This window comes from Dendropsophus ebraccatus, chromosome 3 (genome assembly GCF_027789765.1).
Source record: "Dendropsophus ebraccatus isolate aDenEbr1 chromosome 3, aDenEbr1.pat, whole genome shotgun sequence".
Classification (NCBI taxonomy): Eukaryota; Metazoa; Chordata; class Amphibia; order Anura; family Hylidae; genus Dendropsophus; species Dendropsophus ebraccatus.
Genome location: NC_091456.1, coordinates 148,904,673 through 148,931,848, shown reverse-complemented (window position 1 = coordinate 148,931,848; position 27,176 = coordinate 148,904,673). Strand labels below are relative to the sequence as shown.

General features: G+C 42.4%; 1 protein-coding gene across 8 annotated transcripts in view; it reads right to left on the bottom strand.

The window, feature by feature from the left end:
• ADGRV1 (adhesion G protein-coupled receptor V1) overlaps positions 1-27,176 on the bottom strand; it is a 354,135-nt gene that overhangs the window by 185,502 nt on the left and 141,457 nt on the right. For 7 of the 8 annotated variants that reach the window (XM_069962903.1, XM_069962904.1, XM_069962907.1 and 4 more), the window contains 24 exons: positions 26,384-26,993; positions 26,083-26,298; positions 25,616-25,831; positions 24,644-24,888; positions 24,196-24,377; positions 22,618-23,429; positions 21,421-21,630; positions 21,066-21,196; positions 19,382-19,481; positions 17,541-17,720; positions 16,482-16,639; positions 16,206-16,299; positions 10,883-10,906; positions 9,730-9,808; positions 8,296-8,434; positions 7,934-8,075; positions 7,573-7,835; positions 6,432-6,607; positions 6,177-6,301; positions 3,654-3,826; positions 3,406-3,546; positions 2,494-2,595; positions 1,469-1,721; positions 102-221 (listed from right to left, as the gene is read on the bottom strand). In XM_069962903.1, the coding sequence (XP_069819004.1) occupies positions 102-221; positions 1,469-1,721; positions 2,494-2,595; positions 3,406-3,546; positions 3,654-3,826; positions 6,177-6,301; positions 6,432-6,607; positions 7,573-7,835; positions 7,934-8,075; positions 8,296-8,434; positions 9,730-9,808; positions 10,883-10,906; positions 16,206-16,299; positions 16,482-16,639; positions 17,541-17,720; positions 19,382-19,481; positions 21,066-21,196; positions 21,421-21,630; positions 22,618-23,429; positions 24,196-24,377; positions 24,644-24,888; positions 25,616-25,831; positions 26,083-26,298; positions 26,384-26,993 (4,891 nt within the window). The remainder of the gene's footprint in view (positions 1-101; positions 222-1,468; positions 1,722-2,493; positions 2,596-3,405; positions 3,547-3,653; positions 3,827-6,176; positions 6,302-6,431; positions 6,608-7,572; positions 7,836-7,933; positions 8,076-8,295; positions 8,435-9,729; positions 9,809-10,882; positions 10,907-16,205; positions 16,300-16,481; positions 16,640-17,540; positions 17,721-19,381; positions 19,482-21,065; positions 21,197-21,420; positions 21,631-22,617; positions 23,430-24,195; positions 24,378-24,643; positions 24,889-25,615; positions 25,832-26,082; positions 26,299-26,383; positions 26,994-27,176) is intronic. The other variant, XM_069962905.1, reaches the window with a different exon arrangement.

Here is a 27,176-nt window from a genome sequence, read left to right as displayed (position 1 = left end):
TCCTATTCTTCTCAAGACTCGACTTACAATGACTTGAGCTTTATAAGTTTCTCTTATAAACCATGTCACATAAATGCACCATACATTAAATTAAAACTTACCAAGCCCAGATGAAGGCATAAATGTATGAATCATGCGAGCTGCTTTAAATGGAATAACTTGTAATGTTTTCACTGGTTTCTGTCCTGATTCCAACAAGAAAATCTGAATAAAATCTGTTTCTGCAAGAAAAAATAAAATAGAATGAGAAACTGAAAGGTCTTAATTTTATCTGACAATTTTTTTGAAGCAATTTTAGTACATGAAGTATTGTTCATCAGATCAGTACTTGTCAGAAAGTTATAAATGCAAACTGATTTATTTAATTCCTGTCATCTAGTACTTGATAATACGATGGTAGGAAATACAACACTGAACTATTTTTATGGCTCTAAAGATTTCAGTAATTTTGTTTAAAGGGGTATTCTGCTCAAACATAACTTTTCATACGTTGCTGCCCATGATGAAACTAACAATTCTTTCCATACTTATTATATATTCAGTCTCCTTCCCCCAGTTCTGATCTGCTGCTGTGTGCTGAAGACACAAAAAAACTGTATGTAAGCTTTTCTCTCTGTCTCTCCCTCTTCCCCCCGCCCTTCCGTGACAGCTAATGTAAATAAGTCTCTGTCAGACTGTATCTGCAGTTTCTTTTTAATGCTGGGAGTGTTATTTCTGAGGTCAAGTTGCTGATAACCTCACCGTAACTAATCCCCCTGGCAATACAAAGTTGCAGATAGTGACTTGTTTACATGAGCCTTCTCAGAAGGGATGGGGGAGTAGGGGGAGATGGCACGAAAACCTTACACACAGTTTTTTGTGTCTTTAGCAGAAAGCAGCAGCTGAGAACTAGGGAAAGAAGACTGAATAGATAATAACAAATATGGAATGAATTACTAATCTCACCATGGGCAACAGCATATGAAGAGTTATGTTTGAGTGGAATAACCCTTTAAGGTCTAAAATGCAACAATAAGGCAAGGATTATAAGATTTTGAAAGATTTTTAAAATGGGGTACAAGATCATAGCTTTTATAAAGACTTTGATCCATCCGTTAGTAGAAATTGGAAAGGGATTTGCTGCATACTTCAGTAAGATCTACTCTTCTTTGCAGTGCCTTTACAAAGCACGATTAAATGCATGGCCGGGCCGCACAAACAATTACCGTAGCATTTATTGTTATAGGCCATATATCTCCTGTTTACACAGGGAGATGTGCGACTGATAAAGGTAAATTGTACCTCCACACAAAGATTGCAATCAGCCACCAAGTGGACGTTTAACCGCTCCCCGGCGAATGACACATTTACAAGGGACGATTATCGGCCAAATGAGCATTTCTTGGAACTGTCCCATGTAAAAGAACCTTTAGCATAACCACACTGCTAGAAGGCCACATAGGAAAAATGACATTTATCACCTTCGCACCTTGTATAAATACAATATAGATGTCTCCACCAAAAGCAAGGGACTCCACACCCATAGTTCCAGAGACTGGCACATCTTGTGGATTTCCAAACTGATTATTGGACCATAAGAACATCGAGGAATTCTGGTTGTAACCTCTAAGGGACAGCACCATATAGACAGCTCCCCCGCGCGTAAATACTGTTATCCCTGAAACACCATGGATGGGGAGAGTTTGGTGTGGTAAGAATAAACCATTTTTCCACTTAAACACCTAGATGAAAAAAGACAAAAATTACATTATTGTAAAACAAAGTCACCTAAAACAACTGTTTACATATTAAGCCCTATATTTTTGATGGTTTTGATCTGCATGTTTTAAAAAATACCTTGAAAATGAATCTACATATAATTTTAAGGTCCATAGGGACATGGGTTTGTCCATACCATACCAGACTTGCCAAACCAAGAGGCCTGAACAAATCCTTCACTTCAAACCCATCATATACCTTTGAAACACACTGAAATGCTTTTTCCAAGCCAGACTTTGGTCCAATATCAATGGCTGACTTCACACAAATTTTGTTGGTTAACTGGACACTAATTTCCACATACAAACTGCAAAATTGTCTGGGAACCCTTTCCAAAAAAAGTGGAGGCAGTGGCAGCCATAAAACACTCATGGTTTTGGAATATAGTACAAAAGTCCAAAAACTCAGATGGAAAGATATGCCCAAAAGTCCAGAAACTCAGACAGAAAGATATGTTTGATCATAACATGTAGATACATAATAAATTAGAGCAAGGGTCTCCAAACTGCAGCCCTCCAACTGTTGCAAAACCACAATTCCCATCATGCCCAGACAGCTAAAGCTTTGGATTTGGCTGTCCAGGCATGATGGGAAATGTAGTATTGCAACAGCTGCAGGGCCGCAGTTTGGAGACCCTTTTGATTAGAGAGAGAGAGAGACATACTATTTCTACAAAAGATTTTGCATACCATGTTCAGGTTTGAGAACACACAAATCAATAGAAAACAAACCAACCTGAAAATTGCTTGAATTGCTTCCAATGGTCAAATAATCTTCCTGACTTCCCAAAGAGAAATGTTTTAGACTGGTTGTTCCTGGCACTGGAAGAGTCTGTCTCTATGTTTGGAAGCATATGAGGCAGGTATTACTTGTTAACGGTAGACTAACATTGTCTCAATACAGTGCTGCGAATATTGAAACACTTTCCTTGCTCCAGCATCATATTGACACATTATGCTGTGCAAAGAAAGACTCCGCTACAGGGCTTCCCCGTCCGTGCTGTCCATGCTTTACGGTGTGAATAAGACCAATAAGACCTAATAGCTAAAAACACTGACCCAGTCTTGTTTTTAGCTATCATTATGTTATGCAACATATTCAAGTATAGTTCCTTGCTTGAACATTTTACCCCTAAGACCATATAAAGGTTTTGCACCAGAAATGATAATAATTTTGCTGGATAGGACAGCCAACCATGTCCATGGCACAATCTCCTTTATGGGGCACAGCTGACCAGTTTCATTGCTTAAAGACCAGTTTATTGAATGCAGATTCCTGACAGCAGAGAAGGGAGGAGAACTGGTATAGCAACAGCTTCATGGACTGTAATGCCAACTGGTGTGTACACTGGACATTAAAAACCAGCAACCTTCAGCTGTCCAGGCATGATAGGAGTTGTAGTTTTGCAACGGCTGGAAAGCCATAGGTTCCCTATCCCTGATATAACAGATCTTTGACTACACTATGTAGTGTACAGAATATACCATACCCATATGATAATATCAGTATAATATATGTTCTGAATATTAAATATAATGTAAATAACGCTTTCCTTTTTCCTGCTAGTCTAACTGTTAAAACAGATGCTATGCTCAATAACAGTGCATGCTAGCTGTCATATCCCGACAGGATAATAAGCATATTTACCAGTAATAATCCATCTTTACGTGTGAATGTATACACCTGGTTGTTTGGAGGCAGATTACCAACTCCACTTGTAATGACAACAACCTGGGAATCATTTGTAGTAAATGCGACACAACGCACAGGATTTTCAATGACAATGTCCTGTATGAACAGAGAAGGCAGACAACTGTGTCGGTGATGAGTTATGGATTAACTTATCATAAATATAATGGACTCCTAAATGAGTATATGCTATAAGAAATACTTACCTGGATGGCTACATATACTCCACGCCATTCATAGACTGTGCAAGTAGAGTTTGTTGCAGAATATGTCTTCAGTAGAACAGCGTATTGTCCATTCTCATGAGAGAAGAAACACCAAGTGGAAGAGGACTCATTGGGGAAACTTTGCAAGACAGACAGCACAGTGTTGGGACCCTCTAAAAAAGCAATAATCATATAGTTACTCTAGCACTATGACTAACTCTTTACAGCTGGGCAGGCTATGTTCACACACCGTTTTTTAGCCTTAAGGCCCTATTACACCAAGCAATTATCAGCCGTATTTGACTGATTATTGGCCGTTATGGCTGATAATCACTTGGTGTAATACCTCCTGTTAAAAGGCAACGATCAGCACAAAGTTGGCTGCTCTTTGACTTTCAACATGTTGGAAAAAACTAGAATGACAGCGATGGTCTGCTGGCCGACGCTCTGTGTAAAAGGATCGTCAGCAGACTGCTATCTCCTATGGGCTCCCTGGATGATGTTTAGATCTTAAGTCCCTCCTGCAACTCCCAGCTTGCTGTAGGCACATGTAAGGGTCAGTTCACACTACAGAATCGGCGCTCAAAAATTCCATGCGGCCTCCCATTAAAACACATAGCAGGCAGGATTAGGCTGCGATTCCATGGGTGGGAGTTTCACACAGAATTTTGGCACCGATTCCGTAGTGTGAACGGACCCTAATAGCACCAGCAGCAAGTGAGGAACGAGGAGCAAGCAAGCGCTGATATGAAAGATCAGCGCTTGCTTGCTCCTCCAGATCGGCCCATGTATTAGGGGCTTTAATTTCAGTCTTTTCTTAGTTCGTATGCATCTTTTTTTTATTGCTTTAGGAGCGTTCTTTAAGCTGTTTACAGCTCTACATAAGGTTGCATTTAAATTTAATGTGGTGTGTGTGTGTGTGTGTGTGTGTGTGTGAGAAAGAGATGGGGATGATGACCAAATTAGAGAACTTGATAAGCCTGCATGAAAAGATGAGTTTAGGGGGCACATTTGAAGCTTTGGGTATCTGAGGTGAGTCTGACTTTCTTGGGTAATGCATTCCATAGAACTGGTGGGGCTCGGGTTATGTCTTGAAGACGGGAGTGGGAGGTGCTGATTATGGAGAATAGTAGGCATAAGTCTTTAGTGAGCGTAGGGCACGGGTAGGGCGGTAGACAGAGATTAGGGAGGAGATGCACAGAGGTGCAGCACTGTGGAGAGCTTTGTGGGTGAGCAGTTTGTGTTTTATTCTATACTAAATGGAGAGCCAGTGTAGTGCCAGCATAGTGCCTGGCTGCTGCATTTAGTATGGACTGGAGAGGAGAGGGTTTAGAGAAGGGAAGGGGATCAGTAGGGATATGAGGTGCACAGAGGTGCAGCACTGTGGAGAGCTTTGTGAGTGAGCAGTTTGTGTTTTATTCTATACTAAATGGAGAGCCAGTGTAGTGACAGCATGGTGCCTGGCTGCTGCATTTAGTATGGACTGGAGAGGAGAGGGTTCAGAGAAGGGAAGGAGGATCAGTAGGGAACTGCAGTAGCCTAGACGGGAATGAATCAGAGCGACAGTGAGAGTATTAGCTGATTTAACAGTAAGGAAGGGACGGAGATGTTTTTCAGGTGCAGGTGAAACTTTAAATGAACAGAGATAATGGGCAGATTCATCCATGTGTCCTATCTCTAGTGTTGCTGATGCAGTTACAAAGCATGCATCCCACATCTGAAGCCCTTAGGAGTTCAGGCTTACATAGAGGAGTGACAGGAGTATAGTGATGCTGGAGTTGGCTTGTCCTGGCTGTAGGATATTTCTCATGAGTCAAATGCCATTATAAAGAACATGTCGCTGACAGAACTGCCATTTGTGACAGTTTTTACATAGTGCCTTGTTTCTATTGCTATGCGGTTTGAAACATGCCAAAAATTCTTCTTTTGGATGCTAGTACTATGTTTTTAAAATATATGTTAAAGAGTACCTGTCACGTGTCATCAGACATGTCAAAAATTATTGATTCTACCAGGATTCCCTGCTGAGACCACGGAGAGGACACAGCAGCAGTGCGATCCACTCCCTGGCTGCTTGCTCTGTTCATATAGGTAGTCTCATAGACTTCCATTTACAGATTCTGCCATAATGAAGATACGACCGGAGAGTTATTTGCACAGCTTCTGCGATCACCCCCTGGCTAGTGACACCCGCTGTGATCAATAACTTATCACTTATAACTTATCACTACATGCCTTAGGTCCCGGTCCTGAAAACCAACCAACCAAGAGTAGAAACATTTTCTATAGCAGTTACAACTGAATGTCTTTTCTTACAGCATCACTATTTCTGGATACAATTTCTGGATCGATACAAGACTATGCAATACAGAATGTGGGATGGTGTTTGCATTTTGGTGAAAACGGGACTTATTTTATATTTCTGGTATGAATGGAGCGAGCAGGTAGTGGTGGATATATATGCCTACACCAAGAATACTGTAAATAATAGCTGTAACTGTATACAATAGTTATATATCTTACTTATGCCAAACGCGCTCCCTGATACTGTCTCCCATTCCACGCTCACAGACATGTTCAGCCCGTTGCTGCGGGACACCTTTAGATAGACGGTTGCATTGTTCTCCTCCATTGTTACAGAACTTGTTCTTATATCCAAGGCAGGGTGTAGAGAAGAGAAAAAAATAAACTTACGTTACTATTTATGTCAGTATATTGCCTTTTTACCTTTATTTTATGAATACTGTCATAGTAAGCTGTAAATGCTATGTACAGTACCTGTTATTTGTGGGGAAGATACTAAACAGTCCTTGGGGTGCTTGGTTTTGGAGCACAGTTATCTCTGTGGTGATTCTAGTGCCCAGCCTAGCGCCCCCTGTAGGATTAAACAGTGTGACAGTAAAATGTTCATCCATCTCTGGGTCTTCATCCAGGACTGCAGAAATTTCCAAGGTCTGTGCAAACAAATCAAGATATTAACATCTATACCTACTGTAACAATGATCAAGTAAAACAATATAAAATAACAATACAATACAATATAACAATATAAAATATTTGTTTTAATCACAAACACTTATAGATATCGCACATACTTATATGATTGCTAAGGATTTGTTGCTACAGATAGTAAAAATGGTTGGTTTTTTTTGGATTGCATTAAACAGCCCCATCCATATGCTACTCATATACTGTGGCATACTGGAGCAATGCTGGTGTACTGACTCGAAGGCAGTGAGCGATGACTCAAAATATAATTTTTGGTAACCCTCCCACTCAGCCTCCTGCACCTTCAGAGACCATTATCTGTGCCGTGAATATATTTTACACATTTTTACACTCATTTTACTGAATAAGGGGGGCTATGTATTAGAATGTGTCAGGCACATGGCCACCATCTTGTAAAACGCCATTTTGGATCAAGAGCAAGTATTTCCAATGTAGCATATCAAGAAGACCAGAACTAGCTCAGAAATTCATTGCTGCAATCAGACTTGTAGTTCAAAAGACATCAACACAGAAAGTTGCAACAATAACTGGGAATGGAACGTGATGCACAGATATTTGACATGTTCAATGTGTTGTCCATGGTGCTAAACACAGAGCTGAAGCTGAACATAAAGTAACCTTCTGATTTGTGAGGCAATATTGGTCTTCTTTAATATGCTACATGATCACCTTTCCGTTGGAAAAACTCGGCCTTAATCCAATATGGCTGCTTTCAAGATGATGCTTAAAATAAAGGACCCGTATCCATAAGTTATTTTCTCTTTTGTGTCTGAAATAGCACTAGCCAACTTCCCCTTAAAAAAGGCCAAAGTATACAATATATTCATATAGGGATACTTTACATTTTGATGTTTTGATGAAACTATCATTGCTATCGTATAATAAAATTTATACTTGGCTGAAAAGTTACCTTGAACCTGACTCCTTCTTCTAGTATGACATAACCTTCTACTGGAATCAGATCCCCAGAAGCATCAGACCCATTCTCTCCAGTGATAAAATACTGAACGGTGACCGTCCCAAATATTCCTTGTGGAGGGTCCCTGATAATACAGAGCAGCGCAACACTCTCCGTCAGGTACAGTGCTGTGGGTTCCCTCAGGAAGAAGTGCCCAGTGTTGTTAAAAGATATTACCCCATAACCATCATCATTGGCGAGGAGTGTGACAGTAGCTGTCATAGAAGAAACACAAGGTCTCAGGTTTTCATACATATACATCAGTATACACATAAGAGTTTATTATATTACAGCATGGATTTGACTGTATCACCTGTTGTATTGGGGCCCAACTCCAGTCCATGGGAAGGATTTGCAAGTATCAGCTGGAATGTTTCATCCCCTTCTGGGATATCATCATCATTGATGATTACATCAATAAATTTATATTTTTCTCCATCAGCAAATGTTAAAATCTGAAAAAAATAAATAAATAAAAAATTGTCATTCCTTTTCCTTATGTTTTGATGATTACTGTGCCAAAAATCTATGTTACATAAACAGGATACCTCACACTTCTATCGGTTCCTAGCGTGTTTCATTTAACAGCATGAGTCGTTGTGGAGAGAAAGATTTGTTTATCAACTTGCAAATTAGAAAGCAATTAATGGAGGAAATGAAGTAATGTTATCCTACCATTGAGGTGACATTATAATCCAGTCCTAGCTGGGCCCCTATATTCTGTGCGTAGAAAAACAGTGACACATTTCCAAAGGTTCCTTTGTCCCGGTAAGCTACAAGTGTCAATATACCCTGGGTTTCATTGACTTCAAAGCTGAAATAAAAGAAAGAAAATACGGTGGATATTAGTTTGCAAAGTGAGTCATGGAAAAGAAAATTATATTTGATTAGTTAATATAATAGAATTAATAGGGCACAAACAAGTCCAAAAATAGCAAATTGATGAATATTAATTCAAGTATTGTTCCAAAATAAAAATGACTTGTCCCTTATCCCTAGGATAGGGGAAAAGTAAGAGATCATGGGGGGTCCGACCTTCATAACCTCTACTGATCTCCATATAGGTCTGCGGCGCCTTTGTTTTAAATAGAACCGCGGGTACAGCATGTAACCAGTGGCTCTATTCATTCCTATGGAGCCATCATAAAGACAAGTGCTGTACTCGTCTCTCTCCGGGGGCTCCATTCATTCTTTATGTATGTAGGTGTTTCTGCAAGATTATTGGGTGTATTTTAATCGTTTAAAATTAAAGTCTGAATAACTAATGCCTTGTTCACATGCTGTGATCCGCGCCACGATGACCAGAGGATGATATCAGCACAGACCCTAGTGAAGCCCCCCCCCGCCACCAGAGATGACAGTAGCATGAAACTCAACTACTCGCCAGCTCACATGTCCACCAGCACAGGGGGAGTAGGCGAGTAGTTGACTTCTGCGCTACTGTCACCTCTGCTGCCAGGTGGCGCGGGGGGGGGGGGGCTGCACATTAGGGGATCCGTGCCGCAATCCGCACTAGGACATGTGCTATTTTTTTGCAGTGTGGATCACGGTGGGAGTCGTGGCACAGATCGTGTGAATGGCTGCATTTATTTGAATGGTCCCTAAAATTGTCTATGTGTGCGGATCTGCGACCAAGGACAATTTTAAGGGATGTGTGAATGCTGCCTTATTTGATAAAAATAATTAATATTCATAGTTGCAAGTAACCAGACTAAAAGGAATCGAGGTGTAAAAGTTCAATAACACATGTTCAAGTTACTGTACTTTACTGCAACGCCTCTGTCCTTTAGGCTTTAGTGCATTAAAAATCCGCTGAACGGAAGAATTCTAGGGATGGATCACACCAATCTAATGTATAAAGGGCTTAATAACTGCCCTATCATGGCCAATGTTGGTAGAGGGAACGATTGACCCTGCTGAATTTAAATATGCCCCTTTCTTTGCTCCTGTAGATGACAAGTCAAAATTTACCACAAGCAACCTATGCTTTTATTCCCATTGATGTAACATGTGCATTTTCCCAAACTGGTAAAGTTTTAGGAAAACTACAGTAGCAAGTAAAATTTGAAAAAGAAAAGATGTAACAAGTTGCAAAAGAGTATCTCATACCTTGTCCTCTGCCACCCAATAACTCCCTGGACGCCATCATTTGCATCAATAATAATCTGGGCCGTCAAACCTTCAGCATCTATACATTAACAGATAAAAAACTGACACATTGTATATATATACAATAAAACAGCTTTTAGTGCCCATTAAAGCTATGTCCCCACTTCGGGAACATAGTGGATGAGTGTGCCCGTCTCGTTATATAGACGGCCACAAATTAAGACAAGTTCTTTATTGGCGGTCATCTATTTAACTAAACGGCAACATCCCCCTGTTATGTTCCTGAAGTGTGAACATAGCCAAAAGGTGTCTTTGAAAGTGACAGTGCATTTAAAAATGCATCATGATCTAAATTCACCACAATTCAAGTTATGGTCACAATGGTTAGAGAAGCTGAGATCTATGCTATTCCCCTAGTTTCTATGCACTAAAGGTCTTCTGTAGGGGTAAGGGCTACACAGCGACATGTGTCATGTCACAGCAAATCACATCTGGCAAAAACAAGTGGCAGGTTCAGTGTGACATGCGATCTGCAACCACAAAACTATCAGCAACTGATGAATTGCAGGCACATTGTGTCACATGTTGTAAATGTCACAGTATAAGGCTATGTTCACACAACATATTATTTTTTAAAAGAACGTCCGTTTTCCATTGAAACAACGGCTGTTTTTTTCATACTGCAATGATATGCGTTGAAGTCAGTGGAACAACAGCTGTTGTTTTCAAGCACTTTATTGAATAACGGCCGAGTGCCAAACAAGTGCTGTTGTTCAATGCATTGTGTGAAAAAAGACGGACGTTGTTTCATTGACTTCAATGCATATTATTGCAGTATAAAAAGAACAGTCGTTTTAATGGAATAGTATAAATAGTATACCGGGTCGCCCCATACCCGATCTGAAGAGAAGGGTGGAAGGCTAACTTTGGAGGTATGCTTTCAGAAGCTTGTTAAAAGACCCCGACTGATCATAAGTTTTCCCATCACAAGAGTTTATTAGGAGATGAATGGGATATTGGCATAACTGCAAACAAATATGAATATGAGTTGGAGCTATATTTCATGTCTGAATAGATTTGGCCAAGTCCATAAAAAGGTGCAGGTGTTGATATTTGTGAGGGAAGGAAAGACCATGAAATGGCTTGTTATTACCTCTCATCCTGTAAGACAGAAATTCTATGAGCATGCACAGAAAAAATGAAAACAAAAAAGAACTGTTAAAGTTTATAGAAAATAAGGAAAAAAAATTGCAGATAATAGAGAAACAAGAAGAGACAGTAGCTCCAAAATAAAATAATACTAATAAAATTGTTTAAGGGGTTTATCCAGGGATCAGAGGATGCCTGAAGCCATCTGTTCCCCGAGCTCACTTCCTGTGATTTCAAGTCTCTGTATGCTTTCCGAGACATGGAGGGGGTGGGCGTATATCCCACTCATTGCATGCAGGTGTAAGCAAAACATTCACAGGAAGTGGGTTCTTAAGAGCCAAAGGTTTCCGCCATTTTCTGCTCCCCAAAAAAGTCCTTTAACATATTTTATCAGCTATTTCAGCAATACTATTTCTGCAATGTGATATCAGTTTTTTAAAGGAGAAATTATAAAATCCGGCAGCCGGCAGGGAGGAAATTAATTACAATTACTAACTGAACTCTCCCTGTGGCAATGGTGAGTGGCAGGAGTCATCTGCCACTTTTCCCCCAAGTTGTGATATCATCACAACTCGGGCCACAGGGAGAGGTAAGTAAGTACTTGTAATCAATTTCCCCTCTGCCGGCTGCCGGATTTTATAATCCGCCAGATTTCTCCTTTAAGCCTCTGTGGTAAAGACCAGACACCACCAGTGGGCTATGCAGCACATTTGGGATGAGCACATACTGCTTTAAAGCAGTGTACATTTCAAATTATTAGTTGTGTGAGGAATTAGTACAGAAAACTAAAAAAATTGTATAACTTTGTAAAACCTCATTTTGTGAAGAATGACACTTATTTGCCAGATTACCCACCTATGTCTTAGGCTGGGTTTACACCTGTGTCAAAGCCCGCCAGACCATATTAAAGTTGAGTGCCATTTATGTCAAGTAATGCACTGGTGCCATTTATTTATTTTTCCGCTTACATAGCATAAGTAATAGCTTAATACTAGGATCAAGGATAGTCTTTATGATCAGTAGGGGGTTTCATATTCCCCTTCACGATTTTTTCTAGTAAATAGAGCAGTGTGGTAGTTGCTGGCTGGCACAGTCAGGCAGTAAAGACCATGGTGTGGCTAATACGTTAAATTAGCAATGCATCTCTTTCATCCTCAGGATTAGGAATGGTCCGAACCTGCCGAGGTTCGGGTTCGTATGAACCCGAACGCTCAGCAGCAGATTCCCGCTGTCTGTCCGCTCCGTGGAGCGGACGGATACAGCGGGAGTAACGCCTGGAAAACTGGGATACAGCCTATGGCTATGTTACGGCCGCGGCGGCGTCCCGCGTTCCGGGCCGCCGCCGCGACCGCTACCTGCCCTATGCAGCAGCCGGTGTCCATAGTCGGGGACCCGGCGCTGCTGTCACCTCGGCCCCGGGGGGCGCCTCACCTCTCCACGCTCCTGTCTCCCGCTGTGCCGGCCGGCGCGCGCGTCCCCGCCTCCTAGGGCGCGCGCGCGCCGGCTGTCTCAGATTTAAAGGGGCAGTGCGCTCCTAATTGGTAGTTGCACCCAATCACTCCCCTATAAATCCCAGCATGCCCTGTCCTTAGTGTTGGAGCCTCTACATGCTTCCCATAGCGTTTGGCCCAGCCCCCTGTTGTTCCTGAGTCCTATCTGTTACCTGGTCCCAGTCCCTGTTCCTGAGTCCTATCCGTTACCCGGTCCCTAGTCCCTGTTCCTGGTTCCTGTTTCCCTGTCACTCCATCTGTTCCTGCGTTCAGCCTGTCACGTGCGCTCTCACCTGCAGACCTTTGCCAGTGCCATCTCCTGCCTACTGCTCCTGCCACGCCTCGCCTGCCGTCACCAGCAACCAAGCCAGGGGTAGCGACCTGGGGGTCGCCTGCCGCAGCAAGTCCATCCCGCCTTGCGGCGGGCTCTGGTGAAAACCAGCGGCCCCTTAGACTCCGCTCCCTGGTGAGGTTTGTGCCAGCGCTGGTGCCGGTTCAGTGGATCCACTACTCCAGGCGTTACAGTAGGCTCCAACCATGGATCCCGGCGAGGTGCCAGATCTCCGTGACGTCGCCAGAGTGGTCGCGCAACAGGCTCAACAAATCCAGAAACAGTCACAGCAGATCCAGCAACTCACTGCCGCCTTACAGCAGCAGACTACTGCCCAGCGCACACCATCTCCTGACGCTGCTTCTTCACTCCGACTGGCTCTCCCAAGCAAGTACTCTGGGGACTCTAAGTTGTGCAGAGGATTCCTGACTCAGTGCACCATGCACATTGAACTTTTGAGTAGTCAGTTTTCCACCGAGCGCTCTAAAGTGGCTTTCATCATCAGCCTATTAGAGGGTAGAGCCCTGGCCTGGGCCACGCCACTGTGGGACCGCGATGATCCTGTTGCTGCCAATCTCCGGGCCTTCCTATTCGAGTTTCGCTCCGTCTTTGAGGAACCTGCCCGTGCTTCTTCGGCCGAGACTGCTCTCCTCAACCTCTCTCAAGGCAGCTCCTCTGTCGGTGACTACGCCATCCAGTTCCGCACCCTGGCAGCTGAATTGGACTGGAACGAGGCCGCCCTGTTGGCCACCTTCAAGAAGGGCCTGTCTAGTCGTGTGAGAGACGTGCTCGCTGCCCGAGACCTGCCTACCTCCCTGAACGAACTCATTCTACTGGCCACCCGAGTTGATACTCGTTTTTCGGAGAGGGAGGAGGAGGTTCGGCATGAACATTTACTAACCCATTCCCGTCGCCACCCCCAGCTGGCGCCGGTTTTCCAGAATCCTGACCTTTCGATGTCCCAGCCCTCTCCTGAGATTCCTATGCAGGTGGAACGGGCTCACCTGACGCCTGATGAAAGAATCCGGCGCCTGGAGCAGAATCTCTGTCTCTATTGCGGTGGTTCCGATCACTTCCGGCTGGGATGTTCCCTACGTCCCCAAACATCCGGAGGACGCTCGCACCTAGGTCCGGTGGGACAGGTGTCCCTAGGTGCGAATGCCACCATTCCAAGTCTGTCTATGCCTGTTTCCATCCGGACTCCCTCAGGACAAAATCATCAGACTACTGCCTTCCTCGATTCTGGCTCAGCAGGCAGTTTTATTGCGGCAACATTGGTCCAAAGATGGCGGCTACCCGTGACCCGACTAGCCAGGCCCCTGACTATCTCCTCGGTCACGGGCGAAATTCTTACCGACCGTGTGTACTACCAGACCGCATCTTTAGTCCTCCAGGTGGGTCCTTCACATCAAGAAGAGATATCCTTCTACGTTCTGCCCCATTCTTCCCCCGCGGTCCTCCTGGGACTCCCGTGGCTACAAGAACATGCCCCTCAGCTGGACTGGAGAACCGGGGAGATTCTCAGTTGGGGTCAGGACTGTTCCCACCAGTGTCTCAAGTCACCTCAGACCAAGTGTATTTTGTCATTTCCTGTCCCGGCCAAGCCTCTATCCGGCCTACCGGCAGAAGACCAAGACCCGGCGGATGCCTTCTCTGCCGAGGTGTACCCTCTCCCCGTACCCAAGACTAAGGTCGTGTCCTCTCACCACCGGAAGAACTTACAGAAGGTCCCTTGCCACGTTATACCGCCTGATCGCCTAGTACCAGTCGTCACCTCCACTCTTCAGAGAGTACCCCCCGGAAAGACTCATGTTCACCCTGCGCTTCGAAGAGGTATTTTGAACTGGGGACATTCCTCGTTGGAGGCCGGGCACCCGGGAGTCCGTAAGACCGGCCAACGGATCTCTCGCCACTACTGGTGGCCCAGCCTATCCCAAGATGTCAAAGACTTTGTGGCTTCCTGTGCCATTTGCAGGCAAGAAAGAGGGGGAGGCCAAAGGGGGGGGGTACTGTTACGGCCGCGGCGGCGTCCCGCGTTCCGGGCCGCCGCCGCGACCGCTACCTGCCCTATGCAGCAGCCGGTGTCCATAGTCGGGGACCCGGCGCTGCTGTCACCTCGGCCCCGGGGGGCGCCTCACCTCTCCACGCTCCTGTCTCCCGCTGTGCCGGCCGGCGCGCGCGTCCCCGCCTCCTAGGGCGCGCGCGCGCCGGCTGTCTCAGATTTAAAGGGGCAGTGCGCTCCTAATTGGTAGTTGCACCCAATCACTCCCCTATAAATCCCAGCATGCCCTGTCCTTAGTGTTGGAGCCTCTACATGCTTCCCATAGCGTTTGGCCCAGCCCCCTGTTGTTCCTGAGTCCTATCTGTTACCTGGTCCCAGTCCCTGTTCCTGAGTCCTATCCGTTACCCGGTCCCTAGTCCCTGTTCCTGGTTCCTGTTTCCCTGTCACTCCATCTGTTCCTGCGTTCAGCCTGTCACGTGCGCTCTCACCTGCAGACCTTTGCCAGTGCCATCTCCTGCCTACTGCTCCTGCCACGCCTCGCCTGCCGTCACCAGCAACCAAGCCAGGGGTAGCGACCTGGGGGTCGCCTGCCGCAGCAAGTCCATCCCGCCTTGCGGCGGGCTCTGGTGAAAACCAGCGGCCCCTTAGACTCCGCTCCCTGGTGAGGTTTGTGCCAGCGCTGGTGCCGGTTCAGTGGATCCACTACTCCAGGCGTTACAGGCTATGGCTGTATCCCAGTTTTCCAGGCGGTCCTCCCGCTGGATCCGCCAGCTCCACGGAGCGGGCAGACAACGGGGATCATTACCAAGGGTTCGGGTTCGTACGAACCCCAAACGAACTCGGTTCGGACCATCCCTACTCAGGATCCTGTAGGTTGGATCACCATTAATTATAAAAGGAAGGACTATCCTAGGCTAGTCTATCATTTAATGAAGGCAAATCAGGACTAGTCCATAGTCTTGTGTACATAAAGGTAGTTCAATCAATGTGCAAAGATGGAAGACTTAAATGTGCAGTTTCAGAAGTACAATTCGTTATTATTGTTTAAAATATTGGCAGCATTAGTTGTATAGTGCTGGGGTTGGCTTCCATTATCTAGTGTTCTTTTTAGGGAAGTGTGCTTGTTCCCACCACAAGGGGGGGATTAATGAAGACCAGCGTACAAGTACGTCGGTCTTATATAAGGCCCGCCCCCTTTTCCCAACAGGGGAGCAGGCGTAAATCATGATAAATGAGGCGCAGGAGGATGCCACCCCTCCTCCCTGCCTCGTCAGCCCCCTCTCCCAAGCTCCTCCAGCCTTCCCAACAGGCCAGCGGGGCGTACAGGAGGCGTACGTCAGGGAGAAGGGGCGAATCTGCAACTTCTCCCTGGCAGACGCCTCGGGTGGACGCTTTGTAAATGTCCCCCAAAGTGTTATGTTATTTTCAATGTGCACACAAAATGTAATACACAGGATTAAACAATGACACCCCTGATATATTATATAATCATCTCGAACATTACCTAGGCGTGGAGGAGAAGAGGTCAGTAACTTCACAGTCAGTTCCACCGAAACTAGAGTAACTATGATATACTCCTGCAGTTCTGGAATATCATCCTAAAGGGGGGAAAATAAAACTACTTTAGTGAATTTGGCTGTCATGGGTTGTGAAATTAGGAACTAGAATCCCTGAAATACTGACAGATGTCACATAAAGTTAATAGCATGAAGACAGCACATCATGTAATAATTTCCTATGGGCTGTTTTCTTGTACTGTAAAAGTGAACAAAAACATTACCTCTAAAATGGTCACATTAATGGCGGCAGTTGTTTTCCCATCCAGAATGATCAGAGATCCAGATGAGCCAATGTAGTCAAGGCCTGGTTCTGCTGGGCTCATAGTGGTACCATTCAGGGGACGTGTCCCATATGTGGTATAAGTGATATTAATATCTCCTAATAAGTGCAGAAAGTAAAACATGGTTATAATAAGCATACAAGGTTTTGACACTCAATGGTTTTGAAACACAACACATTTCTATCAATTTATTAATAACCAAGAGGATGATTTCTCAATATATGTCTCAGACTGTATTATAGAAAATTCAACACAGTCGTGATGGAAGAGGAAAGGCCCATCTCTGATCTGTTGCACAAAATTGGAAGCAAACAACAGCTGAAAATGTCCTTCTATTTTACAGCATTAAAGGTTACCTAATAAGTCATAGCAACATGTTATAGGTTTGTATGGGTCGGGGAATGGGTGCTGAGACCCCCCCACCCCCACCCCCGCCAATGGTTTAATAAAGGGACAGATACACACAGCACACGCTCTGCCTCTTCATCTCCGCTCTCACTGTTAAAGTAGCAGTCGACTGAATTATAATGAAGCCCTATGGAACTTCTGGTACAGCGATTACTGAAAGTTTCAAGGGGTTCTACTTCTGTTGACTATTACTTTAGCAGTGAGGCGGGGGTGAAGAGACAGAGCATGTGCTGCACATCTTCCCCTTCATTCATTCATTCATTCATTCAACGATCGGCGGGGGTCAGCACTTTAATAAAAAGTACAGCAAATCAAAATACTGAGTGTGAACAACTTTAAATAACAGGCGCTGTCCGTGCAACAATGGGTGCAAATGAATGACATGAACATTATTTTGACGGCCAGTGTAAACAGCGTCTGTTACTTAGTACATAGTGTGGACCGCCGGCCGTTGTTTGCATTGACATCAATGCAAATAATTGATTTATGAAGAGAACAGCTGTTGTTTTAAATAAAAAGTACTTATTGTAGCTAGCCAAAAATTATTTACATTTTATAATACTGCAACTGTATAAATCACTTTAGACAAACCTAGGGATCCATATTCTCGGTTGATAAAAAGCTGAATGGTTTTATTGGCTTCTTGAGTAAAAACGGTCCTTGAAGAAGGAGCAAAATTTAGTAGCCCATGTGGCTCATCACTGGCTTCAACAGTAAGAACGGCTTCATATCCTTGTTCATCAAGAACGGCTGCACCAGGGCCTGAAATTCCTATTAAAGAAAGCCAAGGACATAATAGTATAGAACTGAAAGCTGAAGACATCCTTTATTCTCTGCCAAGTATCCAAGCCAGTATCCAAGCACAGCGAAAATATAAAGCTTAGAGAAGAAGTCATCCGATTTTTAAAATTCGGGATTCGGCAGGGGCAGGGGGAATTTGATTTTAAGTACGAACTTACCTCTCCCCGTGCACGCGATGAGCGCCAGGACCTGCCTCGGGACCCCGCCGAGCTAAAGGATCTCCAGCACCGACACGTCATGACACTGGTTGATAGACTGGCCGTTCAGCAAGTCAGTCACATGGGCGGGACGCCGTTCCAATCACTGATTGGCTGAGCGGCCAGTCCATCAGCTGGGACAAACCTTTTCCCTGAGTTGGGGGGAAATGCCTTCTGGTGGGGGGTCCTGTGGCCGGTCCCGCAGCTCACTGCGGGCACAGGGAGAGGTAAGTTCCTACTTGGAATCAAATTCTTCCCTGCCGAATTTTAAAAATCATCTGACTTCTCCTTTAAATTCTAGGAGACGCCAATTAACTCTGTGCACATTCTCACATTTCAGTTTGAAGACTATGGTACGGAACACCAGTTTTATTCCCCATCCTCTTATGCTGTGCTGTCAGGACCCCCACAATCTAAAGAAGAGAACTCTTGAAGCTCCTATCTGAATGTAGAGGCAGTTGAAAATGAACATTGCTACTCCATTCATTGTCTATGGGACTGCTCTTTAGTAATCCCATAGACAATGAATGGGGCTATAAATCTCATACTTGACTGTTGCTCCATTAGGACAGGAGTTTCAGTTCTCTAGATCACGTGAAGTCTCAAAAATGTTATCCTTACAATGTATACATGTATACATGTATCCCTTATAAGCATAGAGATAAGCCTTCATAGTGGAAAAGTCATGTTCAGTATTCAACGAGCCTGTTTGGAGTATTCACCCAAAAATTTGCATTATCCAGGATTTGCACCAAATTTATCATTTTCAACTTTTAAAAAAGACGCACAAACTGGTACAGGTCTATATCTGGTCAGTACCAGGTGAATAGGTTTGCACAATATTTTGTGAATATTTAGAGAATAATATATTCACAAATGTATAAAACACACAAAAAAACAGACAAATACTCTGCAGAAAAATTGTATGTTTTAGACTCAATAGTAAATGTCCCCTAATATGTCTCTGTTGGATCACACGAAAAAAAAAACTATTTCTCATTTGTAATATTTAGGAAAAAAATCCTAAATACTAAATACTCCTACATACTTGCTGTGGTGTCCCCTGCTGTTCTTTTGCTTGTTTCTCAGAACATCCACCGATTGTGCCCAGTACCAGTGGTCACACATGCTCAGTGGCACAGTTCCTTTTATACTCAGGCAGTGGACTGACTTCTGTCAGTGTGCAGAACAGATGATATGAATAGGTGCAATAGAAGCATCTTTTCCCTACTGTTCTGAGCAAGAATCAAAATAACACAAGAAGAAACCATGTAATATCTTCAAAAAGGCGCACTTTTTATATGATTTCCATAATGAAATCATTATGCTTTGTGTGGTCAAACAGGGAAACGTAACCTTTAAAGGCCTTTAACTATGTCTACACTAGTAATACACTAGTCTACAATAATAATATTTCCATGATCACATTTTTACCTTCCGTTATGACATTGTGTAGGACGATTTGGTATTCTTCTCTCTCCTCTGGAATCTGATCATCTAGCAGATGGACAGTAAAACTTGTGTTCAGTGACCCCTGGTCATAAAGAATAAAATGTACTTGTATTATTTTTCAAGCCTCTATATATTCAGCATTTTACTCCTCTGCAGTTTTTATGCTATATACTCTGATCACACGTATATTGCATAATTATCTGAAAAGACACATCTATCCAAGTTCAAGAACAAATGTTAAAATTGACACATTAACCAAAACTGACACTGTTCAGAAATACACATAAGGCACTAGTATAAGTCAAAATAATCTATAGGTCACCATGTATCCAACAGAGGCCAAAAGAGTGTCTCCCATCGGGCTTGGATATATTGACATATTCTCACTTTCTGCTCTCTAGAAAATTGTACTTTGCTGTGCTATTACATACAGAGGAATACCAGAAAAAATCAAGTACTGCACGGTATTATGTTGTTGTTGTTTTTAACATGGCAGCCTATAGGTGACCAATGCCACTATACGGCTATATAGTGGTCTATATTAGTGATCAGTGAACATGTTCGGAAATGTTTGTATGTTCGTAAGAGCATGATGCTGATTGTCTGTGTTCGCCGATTATGAACAATTTGTTCGATGATCGGAATGGTTATAACGATCATTTTCAAACATATTCGAACATGTGAACTGCAGAATTTATGCTTTGCGTCTAATAATCTGGACACTTGTGCATAACTCTAGACCAAAACGTACGCAACGGCGTAATTTACGCTTTGCACCTGATAATCGGTACACATGTGCGTAGACCGAAACATATGCTTCTACTGTACGTTTTTTATTTGTTTGTGAATGTTCAGTGAACACGAATCAATCACGATAATTTTTTTTTATGTACATGTTCGGGATCCGAACCGAACATTGGGATGTTCGCTCATCACTAGTGTATATCACAGGCATCTGTCAAGATTTCTCTATGTGTGAATTGACCCTTTGTTTAGAAATCTTACTACACAATCACAATATTGTGATTTATTGTAGAGTATTTAAAGGACAACTCCGGCGTCAGGAAAAAAAAGAGTCGATCGCCATTTGAAAACCCGCTGGCCACGGTCCCCATGAAGCCCCGTCTGCGTCTTCAGACCTTCTTTAGTTCCAGGTTCCCATTGCATGAACAAGAGCAAAAAGGCTGCTGATGCGCGTGCGCATTGGCAGCCTTTTCATTGGCTGGATCGCATCACATGGCTTCCAGCTTGCTCAGCCAATCAGAGCTGAGCAAGCTGGAAGCCATGTGATGCATTCCAGCCTTTTCACTCCCATTCATTCTAAAGGAAGACGGGGAAGCAGAGGAAGACTAGGCCCGGCCCCCGCTTGTGACTTCATTGTCACAAAATGGCGGTTGGGAGAAGAGGACGGGTCGACAGTAAATGCGTAAGTATATATATAGATGGGGGGGGGGTCGGGTGAGGAAAATAGGCGGAATGGCTCCAGGCAGGTGACTACTACACATTACAAAGTTATATAACTTTGTAATGTTTGTTAGTTAAGAAGAGAAAAAAAAACGGGAGTTAACCTTTAATACATATGCGCAGTGCCCTAAAACATATGGATTTCTACAACAGCTGACAGCAAAATGACAAATATTCTGGTGTACTCGTTCACAAAACTTACATCTGGGAAGAAAATAACGCCAGTGCTATTTTCAAAGTTCAGCTCTAGATAACGTCCAACAATCTTCCAGTGAACAGTGACATTGCCTCGACCAGGTGGGGTCCGTAATACATTGAATGTCAGTTTTTCACCTATAATATTACACAATGAATATAAAGCATATTCAGCTCTGTTACATTGTTACATTAACATAATAAATAGATAATTGTTCAAGTAATTAAGGGAAATAGACCTCAATCGGAGTGGTGTTGACTCTGGAGCCAAGCAGCCGTGTTTTTTCCAATCCTTCTTTATTGTTGTGGAAGACACAACAATACCTCCACTTACATATCTAAGAACTTCAAACAGGACATACCTTCTCGTCCAATGACAGATCTTGAAGCCGTCTGAAAACCAATCCTGCCAGCAACATTATCATTTGCCAAAATAACTATGGAGACTGCATTGGAGCTAGGAAGAATGCGGCTTCCTCCTTCAGTGTATGTCAGGCCAACTATAATATTCTCATTCTCCTCAGGCACTGTATCATCCAGTATCATAATGGTTACCACTTTGCTTGTTTCTCCTGCAAAAATAACAAAATGATCAAAATCGACATGATACTTTAATGCAGAATGCCTGCAGAATCCAGCGGAAAAACAGATTTGTTATTTCCTTGAAACTCTTACACCAGTCATTAACAGGAACCCTTCTATGAGTTTTTTTTCTCAAAAAATAAAGACTAACAATGGTAACAGGTAATTTTGTAATATGTTTGTAATATTTTTACAGAAATATGGCTCTTTCCTCACATATCAGACTCCTCTCCTCCTCCTCCTCCCTTCTTCCTTTACTGATAATTCATTGAAAGTAGATTGTAAGTCCTCACAGTCACTCCCTATGTACCAGTTATTAACTTTATTCATTTATTATTTATTATTTATTTTATTTTATTTCATATTAAATGTTGTATGTTCACATTCCGTATTTTAACCCTCTCTGTGCTCTGGAGTCATGGGTGCTTTAAAAATAAATAAATAAATAATAATAATAATAATAAGAAGAAGAAGAAGAAGAAGAAGAAGAAGAGGAGGAGGAGGAGCAGGAAGGGAGCAGCTGCCATAAAAGAGATGCACAGACATACCGAGACACTGCTGCCTTTAGTAAGTGTTCTATCTCATCCCCGTGCTACACTGCTCATTACTGCTCTATAATGTCCTCCATGCTTCTACAACTGCTTCTGGGTGTGATATAGAAATAGGGCAACACGTCTTTTGTTTCTTTCAGATGTCCCAAACAATTTACTAAAGGTTTTCCTACAGTTCTTGCTGCACATACTTTGCACTTAGCCAAACATCTTTTTTTTAAATTACTGATGTGACTGGTGCAGTCATAAGTAAAAAAAAATAAAATATCTAAATACACTAAGGACAGTTAGACACATAATATATCTAGAGGGATGAGAAACTGAAAATTTAATGTGTAGGGATTTTGAAAACCCAACAATCTTAGTAAATCTGTCCCAAAAGTGTCAGACATTTATAGACTGCTTTTATAAAGACGGGAACTGTACCTTCAGCAAAGATTAAAAGTTCTCCATCTGCTGTAAAATCATCATTTCTTGATGCCGTTCCTCCAACAATGCCCCATTCAACCATGACTTGTCCTAGACTGCCTTCTCGGCGCTCTACTACCAGCTGGACCGTTGTATGAGGGAGTTCTTGCACCTCCACATAGTGCCCCCCATCAGTGGCATTTGGGCTTCGGTTGTAAATGACAAACACCCCAAAGGCATCTCCATTCATCATGATCACAACCAGCGATGTGTTTGGCTGACCTATTGTCGGCTGATTCTTTAAGCTGGCAGAAATGTTTAATAGCCTTACTTGAAGAAGTGACACAATGAACCGCTCATCCAGTTCTGGAAAACTGTCGGTTAATATAAGAACTGTAATATTTGCAAATTCTTCTCCTTCTGGCATAGTGAACCACTGCCCTGTCACCGTTTCATAGTCGCTTCCGGCTGTGGCTTGTGAGCTAAAGAGCACTGACACACTGGTACTGTTTTTCTTATATGTCCGGAACTGTGTATTGTTCGTAAGCTGATAGGATATCGCTGTTATCCAGAAACACTGAAGATTGCCAGAGATATTACTATAAGAAAAAGATGTGCATACTTGGTTTTTAAGGCAAGCAATGGCACAGGCCTGAAGGGGGTTTCTGCCTAAGGAAACATTGACAGTGGTTCTTGAAGAAACCAAGGGGATTCCTGGGCCTGGAGATTCATAGTATGACAGCATGTCCTGCCCTTCTTCAGCTGCAAGACTAACCACATCCATCTCAGTGGTACTGTATAGTAACTGCAGGTGGCCAAATCGTCCTCCGCTGAAGAAAAGAAAAAAAAATAACTATAAAAAAACTGTAAAAAATGTGAAAATGTATCCAACTTATTTATAAATAGAAATGCAGTTAACCATTTGTGTAAAAAGCTTTCCTAGATCAGCCTAGTTACATCATCTTTATAGATGTTGGAACTGAGTTTTTCTGCTATGTAGCGCTAAACTCTTCACACAACCAAACAGTAAATATAAATATATATATATATATATATATATATATATATATATATATATATAGTCATTGATATACCTCCAGCCATACCTATAGAGATCTTAGAGGCTTATTGCATTTACTGTAGATTTAATATTGTTTTCAGTAGACAAAATATAAATCTTCCCCTATTAGCAATTGTAAATGGAGGCGTAGAAGTAGATGTCCCTGGACGCATGTGTAATCTCAGTGGTAGACACAGAGATACAGAACTGATTCAGCTCAGCATTGCTGCATCCCATCCTTACTCCCCCTGCACAGTTTCGAGCTGAAGTTATGTAGGTGAGTATACCCCCTTAAATCTTGGCTTCAGTTTTAAAAGTGTCCATAGCCATAACTAAAGGTACAACAAAAAGTAATATGGAATATTGTTCTGATCACTTTATTTCTGATATTTTCAGCAGCTCATTGGGTGACTCCTGCAGTTGTTTAAACTATGGTCACTATAAACTATGGGTATAACATGGGGGGGGGGGGGAAATACCAAAAAAAGAAGTGTGTAATCATTCAGTACTATGACTAGAAGAAAAGCTGACCAGACCTCCTCCTGACGGTAATATGTGCATAAGAACTCTTCTCCAATGGTTCTTGAATCCTGTAGACAGTTTTGTAAAATGAAATGGTTCCATAGGGATTGTCATTGGGTGGAATAATGATTTTAGCCACTCCTTCCTGGCCAATGGTTCCTCCATTTGAAGCTCCCGTCAGCTGTATTAGAATTACCTTATGGGAAAAATATTATTTAGTCAGAACTTGAGGCAGGACAACAGTGAATTCAATGAACACTTTAACAGCCAAAATGACAACCAATGTGATTTTCCCATGTAGGTTGAATAAAAAATTAAACATTAAAGAATTTTTTATGTTGTAACTTTTTCAGGTCATTGTAAATGATCATAGAATGCAATGTCACGATTACACAGAAAAATGCTGATCCTGTTAATGCAATGATTATTAGTATTTTTCATGGTACACATGTATTTCCTTACCTCTTCAATTTCGGGAACATTATCAGGCATTATTTCTAATATAAGGGTCCGAACAGTTTGTCCAGCGGCAAAACTAATGTTACCAGATGCCACTTGGAGGTCATCGGAGGCAATCTTTCCATTGATAGTAGCGACCCATTGAACAACAACATTGCCAAGAGTACCAGCGTTTCGAATTACTGGCAGACTTACAGGAACTGTACTAAATTCAGGCTCATCTACAGAGACAGATGTCACCTGAAAAACTAATAGAAGAGTTGTCACTTATTATTAGCACAGGATATAAGTATTATGTGATTCCTTAGAAGCGCTCATTGTATTTTATGCATTGCTGCTTACATTTGCCTGGAAGGAAGCATAGATCACCTCACTCACCGGGTTAGATGTGAGAGGAGCTATCGGCTTACACAGCTTCCAAGGTGCTACAGTGTTTTGTGCATTGACGCTTATAATCCAAGATAGGCAGTGATGCATACAGTCCTGCAAGCATTGCTGCCCATGAATTGAGGGGAGTTGCATTGCATACATTACTGTACAGTATGCATTGTCATTCATGACCTAAGGACAACATCTATAGTACCATCTTGGTAGGGCTGGGTGAAGAGAAGATGCTTCTCCTCCTGTCTCCTATTACCATCAATGTTAAGTCGCTTTTAGATGGATACTGTATGAGGAAGGTTTCTAAGGTGCAGAACCAGGAGGTCACATATACAGTAGTTTTTTCACTAACTGAGCTGAGTGACCATGCATACAGTACTGTAAGCACTGTTGCTCATAAACCTTAGAACTACAATGGAGCAGCAGCTATCGAGAGCCACCTGCACAGTACAGCACAGTCCACCACAAATCTGGCTTCATTTCCCCTCAAAATTTGCACAAAATAATTGTATTTAGTTTTTTTGCTTCTTATTGCTGTTTGTACTGTTTATATTAAGTCAAAATATGTTAACCTGTAAAAGGTGTTAATCTTACCAAAGGAACCATAGGGATCATCTGATGCTTCAATGACTATGATTGCTTCTGTTATGTCTCCTACTAGGGCTCCACCTGTTGTCTGATTTAACAGCATGACCCGAAATGACTCTTCCACTTCAGGGTTGATATCATTGATGATATATATTGGCACAGCTTTGCTTGTTTCTCCTTCAAGTAAGACTACATCTGATGAAGCTACACTGTAATCTTCACCTGATCAATTTAAAGGATAACAAAACGGGTATAACATATTACAACAGCAGTACCAACAGGCAGTTTTTGGAGTTTAAAACAAAGCGTTATCTACTATTGAGACCAGATCTATTTAACTAAACTATAAAGCGTTAAAGAAACCCCTGGTCATTCATATAAACATTTGAAGAATATAAGAATACAAACTGTATGCTGAAAGCAGAAATTCACAACAGAAATATCCCGATAGATTCTGATTAGGGTGGACATACCGGCGGTAGCTGTTATTGGCACTGCTTTAAACTTCACTGAAACATCAGCAAACATTCCGCCAGTTCTAGTGACATTAATTATTGGCCCAACATAACTTTCCGCAATGCGAACATAAGTAGTTGAGAGCTGGAGAACTCCAAATGCATCATCGCTGGCATTTATAATGACGTGTGCGACTGTGTCTGTCCTAGATCCAAGACGCGGGGAATTGAAAACTGAGAAAGTAAGCAAAAAAATTTGCGTTGTGAGTTTAATGATTTTTGCATAAGGGTATATAGCTTATTCTGAAATAAAGCTTACCAGGGTTACTTTGCCCTTTTTCAACCAATGTGACGTTGAATAATTCAACAAAAAGAGATTCTGATCTCTCTGGATCATTATCATCCAAAATTTGGAGAAAGATCTGCAATTCACTTATATTTGAAGTGAAGAGAACACTGCCATAGATGGGCCAATAATCTTTCCATTGAGTGGCTCTTGCAATATTCGGAGGGAAAAATGAGAGTGTTTCAGAGTCTTTAATAGTTTGGTAGGTAACCATGACCGACCCCATCAGTCCACTTAATCGCTTAATTGTTAAAGAAACATTTTGATTTTTTTCCTCAACTTTAATGGGTCGATTAAGTTCAGAGAAAATAAAAAGACCATACGGGTCATCATTAGCAAATATGGTAAGGGAAGCGTTGGTAAAATTTCCAAGTCGCCCACTGGAAACATTAGTGATAACAATGGAAAAAAATTCATCCAATTCAGGAACATCATCAGAAGACACAAAAACGGTTATATTTGCATCCATTTGTCCAATTTGAAAAGTCACATTGCCAGATGTGAAAGCCAAGTCTCCAAATGGGTCAGATTCTATTTTCCAAAACACAAACACCAAAGACAAGGCACCACCATGACGCAAAACCTATAAAAAATACATATATTAATAAAAATATGTGTATTCACATAATACATAGTGTCCCCCCTCCCAGTTGCCTTAAAGTGTACCTGTCACGACATATAAGATTAAAAAATTTTTTTTTAAATATACAGTGAATGCTTGCTTTATATATGCTGTTTTTTCTAATGTCCTGGTACCTTCAGGCCC